The sequence below is a fragment of the Rhipicephalus sanguineus genome, chromosome 7 (genome assembly GCF_013339695.2).
Source record: "Rhipicephalus sanguineus isolate Rsan-2018 chromosome 7, BIME_Rsan_1.4, whole genome shotgun sequence".
In the NCBI taxonomy this organism is placed as follows: Eukaryota; Metazoa; Arthropoda; class Arachnida; order Ixodida; family Ixodidae; genus Rhipicephalus; species Rhipicephalus sanguineus.
Genome location: NC_051182.1, coordinates 85,157,059 through 85,170,517, shown reverse-complemented (window position 1 = coordinate 85,170,517; position 13,459 = coordinate 85,157,059). Strand labels below are relative to the sequence as shown.

Sequence of the window (13,459 nt, the reverse complement as noted above, 5' to 3'; positions counted from 1 at the left end):
TACACTTACGCGCTGCTAAATTAAGTTATCTGTATAACCAAAGTTGTGTCTCTGGGTGTCCTGCCCATATTCTTTTCAACTGTTAATTAGAATTCTCGGTTCACGTAACACCAGGCAAGTATATTTATGACATGTTAGAATTGCTTTCAGTCCATTAGTTCAACATACCGAAATAGCAAATGCGAATTACCGCTACCTTTACATAACGTTTCGAGATGTTACTTCAAAGATGGGACCAGTTTATTTGAAAAGAACTGTTCTTATGCAACTCGATACCTTCCAGTAGGCGTGCTATTAAGACGCAGTAGGCGTGCTATTAAGTCACCGTTGGCGTCGGCGACGTCAACATGAGTGGTGAAAAAAAAATCATCACGTGGTGACGTCCCCATGACGTGAACTACTGACTGAGAAGAAAAGGAAAAAGAAGAAAATGGCTTTCGCCTTCGAGTCGTCTGAGGAAAATGCGTAAGGGACGGCGTGAGTTTTGATAGCAGTATACGATATTTATCGTCGTGGTGCCAAAAATTTTCAGTGCATAGTGAGGAGCTTTTCTAGTGTCTTGTAACAGCCGAGCTGGTTAAGCTTGCCGAAACTCCGGGATCGTGCGCACAAAACTGGGCGGGTATGCGTCACAGAAAGCGGGTATGTGCCAAGCATCTCTTAGCATGGCATAGCCGTGCATAATAGTATAGCACAGCAAGGAGGCGGGAAAGGGAAGTCAGGATGAGGAGGGGTGATGTGATAGTGAAGAAGACAAAAAGAGGAGGAGAGAAGGCAAAGGATAGCATAGCCACGTATAGTATAGCATAGCAAGTGGGCGGGAACGGCAAGCGAATGTGACGATGAGGGAAATGATGAGGGTATAGGGTAAAGCGTAGAATAACCATGTATAGTATAGTATAGTGTAGTGTAGCAACGGGTTGGGAAAGGGTATTGAGGGTGAGGGGGAGGGCAAGGCAGAGGGCAAGGTGACCAGCTCTTCTGTTTCTGCAGTTTTCACACTACTTGTGCGTAGCGTACATACCCCAATTTCTTACACGTCACTTAACTCGGCACTACGATTAAGAAAATGTAATTTTGCGGTTTCACATATTGAAAACATTCCATAATTTAGCAATTTATGAAAACACTCAGGTGCCAAAAGTATCATAATGCAGGGCTTTGCAGGTACTCAAGAATACAGATATGTAAGTTGGGAAACTACACCAATTGCTAATCACCAGTGACTACATAAAAGACTCAACATTCGGCGATGGAACCGTCTCTACTTCATTATAAGAAGTCCCTTCAAAGATCATTTCCCTGTCATCTAATGCGTTTCAAACGCTTAAAGCGATGTATTAAAGAAGAAACATGAAGCAAGACTGTTCTGTGTGGCTTTTCACTTCACAGTAAACTCTGGAAATGCAGGAAATCTCGAACCTTCAACTATCCGATAGTCTGCCATGATATCTATTATTTGCCCGTAGTCCATATGAATCTACAGACCTTCGTAAGGCACATGAAAGATACTCCGGTAGGGGAGTGCGATGGTGGATAGCACTTCATTTAAATGCCAAGTTGAGATATTCACGAAAACGGTAGACGCCATTGTTTCCAGACCACTTTCCTAAGTCAAAAACGTGCCCTTTCGACCCTGAGAAGCTCGAAATTATCAACGGAGGAGTCTAACTTTTACGTACTACGTAGCCTGTACGACAAGCAAGTAGTTCCATTCCCTAAGAGTTTTTGTTTGTTTTTTTTGTAATGTTTCTTCACACCACGTATACGAAGACTGCTCTCCATTTTTCAAGTTACCCCTCGCGCCAATTTTTCTCTGTCAGTCCGCTGATCGTTACTTCCCAGTTTAGAAGGCAAACAACTCCGGCTCACGTTCTTTCCCGAAAGCAAGCAAACTCGTGCTTGGCAAGTAGCGTACATACTCTATAGTTTTAAGGACCCCATTTTGTGTTTCATCATTTTTTGTGCTGCTTCTGTCACGGTCCTCCTGCGTTTCGGGAATTTGGAGTACCTCACCAGCTTATCGTGAGGGGAGGCTTTCTAAAGCCGGCAGCATTCCCTATAATACGCTCAGCTTCGTGCACGTCTGCGCAATGGAGCGCACGGCGTTTCTCTTATGCATTTTATATTACCGCTAGCATTTCTGCGTGTTTCAGAGCGATATTACTTTTCTCTTTTCTATAGTAAGGTTTAGAAGACTTGCGCCGAAAGAGCGGGTTATGTTCGCTCGACTTAAGCGAATAATAACCGAGGATCGTTCATCATTCATTCCTCCTCTTCGCCTTGTTTTCTATTTCACGAAGGAAGAGTTGTCGTTTCCCTGGTGTATAAGGATCCTCGGGATCGTAACTAGTTCATCGGCGCATGGATATTCATTGTTTTAGTGATTCTACTTTGGTGTTCGGTGCTGCGGCGTAGCCAGAAGTATTTTCAGGGAGGGGAGGGGGGGGGGGGAGGTCGCTTAACCTTTATGTATGACCGTGCGTGTGTTTGTATGTCTGCTTGCACATATAGGGGTGGCCGCACTAATGGCACCCATCCGTTCCTGCTGTGTGTTTCTGTGTTCCGTAAACGTTTTGTACCGCCTATGGAGCGCTAAGTATCCCAGTTTCTTTTCAACATGTACCAACTAGCCTAAAAGAATGCTTCACTGGTGTGTAATTTTGTGAACGAAGATCTCCGTAGCACTGGTAAACTTGGAATGCCTTTTATTAATATGTATGCTGATTATTTGAATTCAATTTGTGTGCGATACTAACAATTCCTCTGTTACAAAATGATGCGTCACATGTTGCCATCAATCGATTTCCTGAGCCCCGTCAAGCTGTTTTCCTTTCAGCTTTATAAACAGGAGCCCTGCCAGAATGTATTTTACAAAATAAACAGAATTTATTTATTTATTTATTTGAATGTGATAGCCCCTGAGAAATATGTCTTTAAATCGGTGATCGCACCGTGAAAACAATTACTCAAAAACTCTTTTTTTTGTTTTTTTTTTATTCGAATAGAGCTAAGTCCCTTTGCAGTGAACTCACAGTTGTTTAGTAGTAACAATAAGCTCGGGCCTGCTCCCACAATTTTATGCCAGTGTGCTCCTGTCACCAAAATACTTCAAACCTATATTGCGGCTAATATCTATACAGCCCACTATCGTCGGTATTCAGGGGTAAAATTTGGATTTGGCCTTATATAATTTAACATTTCATTCCGACTTGGATTGGCTACGGAAAGGCAGTCTAAATGGCAGCTAATGAATGATACAGCAATATATTACCACACAATTATAGCAGCCTTGCGCTTTCGTCGATGCCGTCCTTTGTTTCATGGGCGTAATGGCGATGACTATACTTGAGAAGAATTAATGTTTGGGCAAGTTAGAATCGGTTATGCATCTTTGAAACGGGCAGCGCAAAAAAACAAGGACAAAAGAAAAAGCACGACTATACTTGAAGAGCGAGTGGTCCTCCCTGGCAACAGGCGCACTGTCCTGGACTTCGGCAGCGTTTTTTTTTTTTTTGTTCCTGGTGTCTATTGAAGGCATCCATAAATGATCCAACTCTTCTTTTTCTCCTTCTTCTTACCTTGTCAGCTGGTTTTATGCCGCGCCGTTTAGGTTCACTTCTTCTTCAACGAATAGATCGGCGCCGAATAACTTGGCCTATGCCTCGGAGTGGGTGGCGCCAAGGTACTGAGGAACCAACCAACCGACCGACCGACCGACCGACCAACTTCACTTCCGTTGTCTCCCATTTCAAATATACCGTCTTGGGGCGACAGAAGGACATGATACTGTAGAGCAATACTCGAAAAGAAACACTAACAAACAGACAGGAGTAGAAAAGTCAGGCTACTACTCTTTCTGTTCGAGTGTTGCCCTACAATATCATGTCCTTCGGTAAGTACAAACTCGCAAAACAAAAACCAATGGTGGAGCCAGAGCACGATAACAAAGCAAGTAGGTCACAAATGAAACAGGTTAGCTGTGTCCATGTCGGTTGTTTTTGTCACGATTGTGTATGCAACGCTAGTTTAATGTACACTATATGACTTGGTTTGATCAAAACAGGAGCAGGATATGGCTCATTTTTTATTCGAAACTGCTTTTTTTGAGTCAACGTTACAATCAGGAAGTGCCCCATTTCGATTACAAACATTTTAAATGTTAAATACACTTATGCATGCTTTACGTTTTCATGAAATTACGCCCCGTCTCGTTTCTGCATTCGACTCTTTTAGAAAAAAAGAAACGCCTCATATTCTTATGGCTTATAATTTAAATGTAATCATCGATTACTGCTACGTTAAGACGCTAACGGCTATCAGTATATATAAACATATATATATAAACTGCACAGACATTCAAGGTTACTTCGAGCTCACTAAGGTGACTTGCAAGCTGCGTACTGAATCTATCTTGTCGTTCTAGCTCTTCTTTCCGTAGCGGCAACGTTGACCTGAGTTAGCCCGATTGATTTCCAATTAGCATTCCAATTATCCCGCATCTGAACATTCGAGCTTTTCCGAAAGCTGACGTCAATTTCACGAAATGTCTGTCTTTCTGTCTTGTTTTTTTTTTCGTGTCCGGTAGGCTTTTTTATAAGTTACGAGCCCCAAATGATGTTCCACTTGGTGTAGTCTAATCCGCGTGTTTTTTTATGTATTCCAAGTAGATGTATCCATGGAGTAGTAACAGCCTAGTATGTTCATTACGGACTCGTTTTCGTTCGGGCGAACAGCTGTCAAACTTTCCCATCGGGAGAACAAGTCAGGAAGTAGCGTAATGGATGAGCGTCTAATGAGCTCGCCATTTTTTTTTCTATCGAAGAACTTTTCCGACTTCCGATGAGGTAGACAGTAGAGTTGAACGTGTACTAAATAAAAACAAAATATACCGTGTTCTAAAAAAGTCAAACACGAGCGGAATACAAAAGGACTCGTTTGCCGAGTTTGTTCCTCCCGCATCTTTCTCGTTTTTTTTTGTCCTTTTTACGTGTGTTTGTTATTAAGCAGGCTACGGCACATCTTGTTCCTCGCAATCTCACATATTTCACTGGTGTTTTCATTCGATTATCTATTATTGCCGCATCGCCAAATATACACTTTTTACGTTTTTTTTTTACTGCGTGTAAATGTTTAAATAAACAGGTATTTAGATATTTATTTTTATATATTTAAATAAACAAGTCCAGAATAGCGATAGCACGTAATTATTTTTTCATCAATAAGTAATCATATCAATGATCTTGAATAGCGCGCGCGATACTAACAAATTATTGCTTGCTTAAATGTGGGTCTCGATTTCTAAATTTTTGTAACGAATAGCAGAAACGCTCGGGACGTGAGGTTCTGCTGTTGACGCTGATGCAATAAGGTCGCAAAGAACTTATATTTGTTCAGGTGATTAGCTGAGATAACTTCTTTTCTACCTACAGCTTATTTAAACGCGATAGATAAAATAAATGCAAGTAAATGCAAGACAGATAAATGCTAGAACTGTGGTTCTAGAGCCACTCTGGAGCACATACTATGGGAATGTCGAGAAATAACGAACAATACTGGGGACGCAGCCTCTAGCGATCGCCTCCGCGAGCGCTGGAAGGCTGCGTTGCAACAGCTGTGCCCTTTAAGACCAACTCTGGGCTGTCCAGCGGGCCGAGGAGGCCGCCAGGACTCAAGAACACCTAGCCGTCACCTAGGCGGGAGCTTTCTCAGGACCTTTCATTAAAGTTCTTTGTATGGGTACCGCGCATACGTTAGGAACCGCCACAGTCGCCCGCTGCCTTCAGCGCCAAAGCGGCCACGGCAGCAGATTTGGCGGGATAAGGGAGCAGACGACACAGGCGGCGGCAAGCCACTGCGCTGTGTGTTGGTGCTTTGCTTGAGGCGTTCTCTTCCCCTTTTGCTTCCAAAAGACCACGGTGTAAGAATATACTCAGGTGATGACACTCTTCCCCCAACGCATGGGAAACCGCAATCCACGCGCGTCCAGATAATGTTCGGGTTCTTATCAGATCATTTGCAGTTTCATCGGCGCCGTCTTGGAGGGCGCTAAGAAAAGCGGGGCAGTCGTCTCCATAGCAACGCGCATGCTGCTGATAACGTGCATTTTTTGTGCCATTTTGTTGGATAATGTGCATCCGCCAAGCGGCGTCGAGGGGCGAAATCGAGAGAGCAACAGGAGAGGGCACGGCGAGCGCGGCGCACTCCGCCTCAAGCCACTAGATAGCGCACCGTTCAACGGACCGACGACCGAACATTTTCTGGCCGCTTAGGCGCGCGCAGTGTCAACACCTGAATATTCTTACACCGTGCAAAACACGTCAAATTGTTATCAGCTTTCAGAGAACGTAGCATTAGCGCATGTGCTTCTTTTCGAAATGGACACCACCAAAGAAACTCGCTAGCTTCAGAGCCGGCCGAACAGTCACCCCTGAGGAAGGGACCGAATCGGTCCCGAAACGTCGGGTCAGTTTTATAGCTTCTAAAGTTTTACTTTAGCAAAGTGGCTGGAGAGTTTATTATTTTTCGTATAAAAAAATCTCGTTGTATTATTCAAAGATATCTGCTGCCGTCTCATTAAGAGACATAGCAGGAATGATTACAAGTATTAATGACATACCGTATGACACCTGAAAATGAAATAAAGCACAAAGAATACCATGTACAAAACTATTAAAAAAAAGTTCGGCAGATCCGACGTACCATGGGAATCGATGTTATGCGAAGCATGCGTGTGATGGTGACTGGCGTAATTTTTCACATTGAGCGAAACGTCACGGAATGATGCTAGACAAATGTGGGAGTGGTTTGGGCACCGTGCATACGTTAGGAGCCGCCACAGTCGCGCGCTGCCTCCAGCGCCAAAGCGGCCACGGCAGCAGATTTGGCGGGATAAGGGAGCAGACGACGCAGGCGGCGGCAAGCCAGTCCGCCGTGTTTTGGTGCTTCGCTTGTGGCGTTCTCTTTCCCGTTTGCTTCCAAAACACGTCAAATTGTTACAGCTTTCAGAGAACGTAGCATTAGCGCATGTGCTTCTTTTCGCCAGACATCGTGTGTCCTCAGGCAAACGCGGCAATATAAAATGCATTAACTGGGGGAAGACAACGGAGGTGACGAGCCCGCTGAGCGAAACTGCGCACGTGTAACGCGGACCGTCTCACTCATTGAACAATCACAGCTTATCATCCTCGGGCAAACGCGGCAGCGAACTCAGCGGCAGCTTGGAACTGGCGATACCAGCAATTGCACTGTCACGGCCTCTGAATGAAAAAACGCTTTCCATCGAACGGCCATGGCACTGCAAAGCGTGCCAATTATTATTACGTTTGGATTCAGAGAGCTACGTGCTATAGATAGTTTCTTCCGAGGAGCTAATCTGAAGAAGGGCAGGGGCCTCCTCGAAGCGGGTCACGTTCACGGCGTCGTGGAAGAGGTGTTGCTCGGCAGATCAACAATCACGGGCAAATACATCCCCCAGAAAAAAATGCCCCAGCTATTCAAAAAAGCTCACTTTTGTCGTCGAACGAGTGCGATCCACCGTTCACGCCGATTCCCTTCATATTCTCTAAATGGAAACCGGTAAAAACGCGTGCCCGGATAATTCATGTAGGTGTTATTGCACCCAACAACGCAGCAATTATTCCTGTAGTTCGGCATTCCTACGAACAGCGCAACCAAAACAGAACGAACTGCCCGCGAAAATACCTCGCGCCGTCACAGCCGGAACGTGGAGCGAGCAGGGGTGATATCGCGGAGCGATGTTTTACGCTATATTATTCTTATCGTCCACCATCTGCGGCTGACTGATCGCGTTGATAACGTGGACGGACCGTCGCTCTGGTCACCGGCCGAGCGCGAAAAGCACGAGAGGTATAGTCATCGTAAAAGGCATAGTTCCTCGACCTCACCCCATTGCGAGCGCGTCAGAGCATCCCGCCAAATCTGCGCTTCTTGCCGCTAGGGCACGGTGTAAGAATATTCAGGTGTTGACACTGCGCGCGCCAAAGCGGCCAGAAAATGTTCGGTCGTCGGTCCGTTGAGCGGTGCGCCATCTATTGGCTTGAGGCGGAAAGCGCCCGCGAGTAACCGAATCACGGTGGTGCTGCGTCATCGCCGCCGCGCTCGCCGTGCCCTCTCCTGTTGCTCTCTCGATTTCGCCCCTCGACGCCGCTTGGCGGATGCACATTATCCAGCAAAATGGCACAGAAAAATGCACGTTATCAGCAGCATGCGCGTTGCTATGGAGACGACTGCCCCGCTTTTCGTAGCGCCCTCTAAGACGGCGCCGATGCAACTGCAAGTCATCTGATAAGAACCCGAACATTATCTGGACGCGCATGGATTGCGGTTTCCCATGCGTTGGGGGAAGAGTGTCATCACCTGAGTATACTCTTACACCGTGCGCTAGGGACAACTTCGCTCGGGCAGCGGAGTTACGTCTGCACAGAGCCTATATACGTACAGTCTCAACGGGAAGACTGTACAAGTGACCGGTTGCCGGGGCGGAAAGATTACGAGACGCGGCGCTCTTTGTCCCATGCACGTCGATATCGAGAGTGCCAAGCACGTTCCATTTTCCAAAGCAGGGGAGGCCGGCGGAAAGCACACCTACAAAACGTTTTCGGGGCAACTGCGATAAAGATACGGTTGCTCGCAACTTCAGCGAAAAAAAGAAAAAAAATCATGCGCATAGCCACATCTGCCGATAAGCAATGAACAAGCATTTCTTTAAATATGGGCTTTCGGATGGGCCAACAGCAAGGTGGGCTGCATTCCTCCGGTCCCCCGGGCACCCCTGCTTTGGAAAATGGAATGTGCTTGGCAATCTCGCTATCGGCGTACTCGTGAACAACAGGCCCGCGTGCCAAAATTTTGCGGGTCCGGCCGCCGGTCACTTTTCTTTTTCCGTAGGGACTGTACGTTCTGATGAAACCATGAAACTCCAGTTTTGGACTGCGACAGGCAGATATTTCGTTTTCAACATTTTCTGACGTCGTCGTCATTGCTTCTGTTGTTGTGGTCCTGTTAATATTTTAGCAGTGGCGCTGTTCAGGTTTGTAGTAAGGCCGGTGTCGTAGACACAAAGCTCGGCGAGTATGCGCCATAGAAAGCCAGTATGTGCCAAGCAGCTCCTAGCATAGCATAGCCACGCACAGTATGGCATAGCAAGGGGTCGGGAAAGGGAAGTGATGGTGAGGTAGAAGGAAAGGAGGAGGGGAGAGGGTAAATCATTCCATAGCTTTGAATAGTGTTTAGCAAGGAAGGAGATGGGAAAGGGAAGTGAGAGCGAGGAGAAGATGATATGGCATGGAGGAGGGAAAGGAGGAAGTGACAGCGTAAAACATAGCATAACCATGTTCAGTTCAGCATAGCAAGGTGTAAGAAAGATAAGTAAGGATGAGGAGGAGTGATGTGAGGGTTAGGAGGAGAGAATGGAGGAAGAAGGGCAATTTAGAAAGAAAGGAAGAACGATGAAAGAAAGAAGAAGATGAAGAAATATGAAGAAAGAACTCAATCTATTTTCGCCAGGTGGGGGTGCTTTCTTGCCAGATCCACTGTTTACTATGGTTTCACAGGCGTGGAATAGGCTTTCATTGATTTTTTTCACAGTGACATCGTGGCCCGGCCTAGCCGCACTTTAGCGCTATATATGCTGTCACGACGCGATCATAATTATCTCATTTACCACATGACCTAATATTTATTCGCTGTACTATGTGCAGATATACACGGACTGGGCGAACCACTACCTGGAGCGTAGTCGCTACAAGCGCTACATCCAGGACCTGCAGAGCGACATCACCGATGGAGTGCTGCTCGCCGACGTCATCGATGCAGTTGGTAAGGCACGTTACATGTCAAGAATAATGTCCTAATCCGCGTTGTTTCTGTCGCATAACCGTAGGCTACGTCAGTTGTGAGCGCAAACACATCTCTCACACTCTTCCGCACCCCCCCCCCTTCCCATCGCGATTTCTGGCCTGATTCTTACAAGCGGTACTTCGGTATGAAAACTTACGTATGTACATACCTTCTATACCTGATACCGCAACTCTATGAAAGAACAGAAGCGACTACTTGTCAGCACCTCAAACTTTCAGACTACCCCATCCCTTTCCACAGTATATCAATCAATCAATCAATCAATCAATCAATCAATCAATCAATCAATCAATCAATCAATCAATCAATCAATCAATCAATCAATCAATCAATCAATCAATCAGTTTATTATCATGATATGAAAGGATGTTACAGGGAGTAAAATGTACAGAGGAGGGTCCCAGAGTGCACGACTGCACCGGGACCCTCGGTGATGATTACAAATAAATAAAGCAAGGATAAGCAGCTGTTAGAGTAGCAGAGACAAACAATACACAAAGCAAATCAAATATTCTGAGCAGGTTAACCTCCATGCCTTTCCACTCTCTCCTGTTTGCTTCTTGAATGATATTATATGCATTTTTAATTCAATCTAGATACCATATATAGTTTACATGAGTTGCCTAATGAAATCTGCACTTAGAAAGGGAAAAAGAGTGTTGCTATGTACGTTTAGTCGGACACACTATCATCCCTTTAAACCAGTAGACACGAAGTGAACCCAGAACTCGTGAGGCTAGAGCCGTGAGATGCGCGGGTGGTCATGTGACTACAGGCCGAGTCAAGGATCAGTACTCTAGACTAGAGAAAAAAAGAAGAAGAAGGCAGCTTTCACCTTCGAGCTGTCTTAGGCGAATGCACAAGGGACCGTGAGAATTTTTTTGAGGTTGTCGACTGTAGCTTCCATATATTTAAAAAATTCGGGCTACCTTAATTTTTCATGTAAGCGTCTTTAATGGCACTAGCCCCTAGCGTCTGGTGCTTTTGGTTCACTTGGGTAGACTTTAGAGGGATAGAAAGCAATTCTGTAGCACATACTACCAAGAAAATAGTGTGCTCTTACAATGAGTTCATTCAAATAATTTAAACTCACTCGACTAGGTGAGCTGTGACTTAGTAAAATTTGTTGTTGGGCTAGTTCTTCTTCGACGGTACGCGTCTGTTTTGTATTTCAGTTAGGTGAGCTGTGCTTACCTAACTGAAAGCTGTGCCTTGCCTTCGCAATAAACTCCGGCAGCGCGCCGTCGTGCTGTCGAAGCGGATCTCAGAGGCCGCACAGGAAGAAACGCGTGGTTGCGATTTGCTGCGCCAGATGATGCAACGATTCTAGCTGTTGGCATGAAAACCGTTTGCTCTTTCAATGAGCTAATTCAATTAATTTTCATTCTTTACCCTGACACTTCTTTGGCCCTTGCTATAAAGGGGCCTTGCAAAACTTTTTGAACATGATCGGAAAATGCTGCCGATCAGCAGTCGAGGCTCCCGGGAACATGTGAGTTAAACATGACAGCGCAGCACAAAACATCGAATTTACAATTGAGTTTCAAATTCGGCAGGAAATCGCTCACTCTTCTCTCGACAAATGATGCCACAACAGGGGCGCAACCAGAGGAGGAGGGGGCTCAAACCCTTCCCCTCCCCCCAAAATTTTGGAATTTGCATGTGTATATCTGCACGCAGACATAATAACCCACGCACGTACATACATAAAGTATGGTTAAACTGCTTCTCCCCCTCCCCCCAAGAAAAAAAAGATTTCGGGCTTCGCTACTGTGCCACAAGCTCCATATTTACTGCGTCATAAGCACAGAGACAAGGCCATTGGCTGACTTGAGCACCATGAGCTCCATGGTTACTACGCCCACCGCGGGAACCGCGACGTGGCTGCACTGTGCTACAATTACACACAATCATAGAATTACACCTTACATCTTAGTCGAAATCATCTCGAAAGAAATCTTAGGATTACACCTCTGTCGAAATCAAGAAGAAGAAATGGACATAGGCCGGGCATGTACCTCGTAGGCAAGGTAACCGCTGGTCATTAAAGGGGCCCTGCAACAACTTTTCCAAGCAACCATAGAATGACTTCACTAAAGACGTTTATTGCCTCACGAATATCACGAATCGACCGCCGCAAAAATTTTTAGAATCCGTCAAGTACGAGCAGAGTTACGGAGATTTGTCGCACGCTGTAATTGCTTTCTCTCTTCTCTCATCCCGACGAGAGCGCAGGGAGGGATGGCACGGGAGAAAGAAGTTACGTCACGCGCTCGTCATGACCTTGAGCACTTTTTTTCCTTTTTTTTTCTTCAAGCGCGCGGCTTGCTTACTTTCACCGTGATCGCAAGCGTAAGCGCGAGCACGGGCACGTGGCGGCTTCGGTAACTATGCAGCTCACAATGATCAAGTCAGCCAATGGCCGTGAATTTGGGCGTATGGCGCGGTCATTTTGGTATATGACGTCATTGCTAGAAAGAAGAGGGAAAGATTTCTAGGTGACTTTGAAAATTAATTGTAAATTCTAGGCCGCGTGCTGCGCTATAATATTTGGCTCGCGTGTTCTCAGGAGCCTCGACTACCAATCGGCAACGTTTTAGGGCCATGCTGAAAAAGTGTTGCAGGGACCCTTTAAGAGTAACAGACTGCGTTCCAAGCGAAGGGAAACGCGCGAAGAGGAGACAGAAAGTCAGGTGGGTAGATGAGATTGATAAATTTGCGGGCTCAGATAGCGTGGCAGCAGAAAGCACAGGACCGGGTTGATTGGCGAAACATGGGAGAGGCTTTTGCCCTGCTGTGGGCGCATTAAGGATGATGATGATGATGATGGAATTACACCAGCGCGCCGTGGTCACACTTAAATTGAGACGCGCGTTCAAAGGAAAGAAAAAAGGGGCTAAAGACCATGACGCACCTTGATGCAGCTTCTCGCCCGTTTTGACGCACATATGCTGTTTCTAACGTGTCTGTATACCTTCCAGCACTCTTGTTGGGACGAAAGGAAAATGAAAACGCTTGAAGCGTCCGACAAATACTTATAACTTCGCTCGTGCTTGACGGATTCTAATTTATTTTTCGGCAGTCCATTGCATGTGGCAATGAAGTGGAACAGTTAGGTAATTCGATGATTACTTCAAAAAGTGTTGCAGGGCCCCTTTAAATAAAGTTATACTCCGATATCTTATGTGTAGCATACGATTGCCAGCTTGATACTTGTTGCCTTCTTTTTATGAGTTTTTATTTTTTACTGGGGTTTCATAACATTCAAGCCAATGTTCAACGTCCGGTCAGCTGGGGGTTGATTCCGATGTGCTCCAAGAAAAACGTAATGTCGCCGGATGCTAGCTCCATAAAAAAAATATGCAGTGGCTTAGCTCGGCTATGCCAGTATATACGTAGCGTTAGCAAAGGTTCAGCTGATTATTCTTAGCTTTCCAGATTGTCTAGGATTATTAGCCTTCTTCTGTTCTTTCTTCGTGCGCTGAACCACTGATTGCCAGGCTACTACTTCGGGATTCGATGAGATAAGCTTCTCGCCTCTTCTGCGCCGTCGAGCAGCATTTGCGCTCTCCTTCTT

The 13,459-nt window shown here is 45.7% G+C and overlaps 1 protein-coding gene across 1 annotated transcript in view; it reads left to right on the top strand.

The window, feature by feature from the left end:
* Nucleotides 1–9,704: 9,704 nt before the first annotated feature.
* Nucleotides 9,705–13,459, top strand: part of LOC119398811 (neuron navigator 2-like) — a gene marked incomplete at its 5' end in the record, with an annotated part of 180,182 nt that continues 176,427 nt past the window's right edge. The window contains one exon of the mRNA XM_049417430.1: nucleotides 9,705–9,840. Coding sequence (XP_049273387.1) covers nucleotides 9,705–9,840 — 136 coding nt within the window. The remainder of the gene's footprint in view (nucleotides 9,841–13,459) is intronic.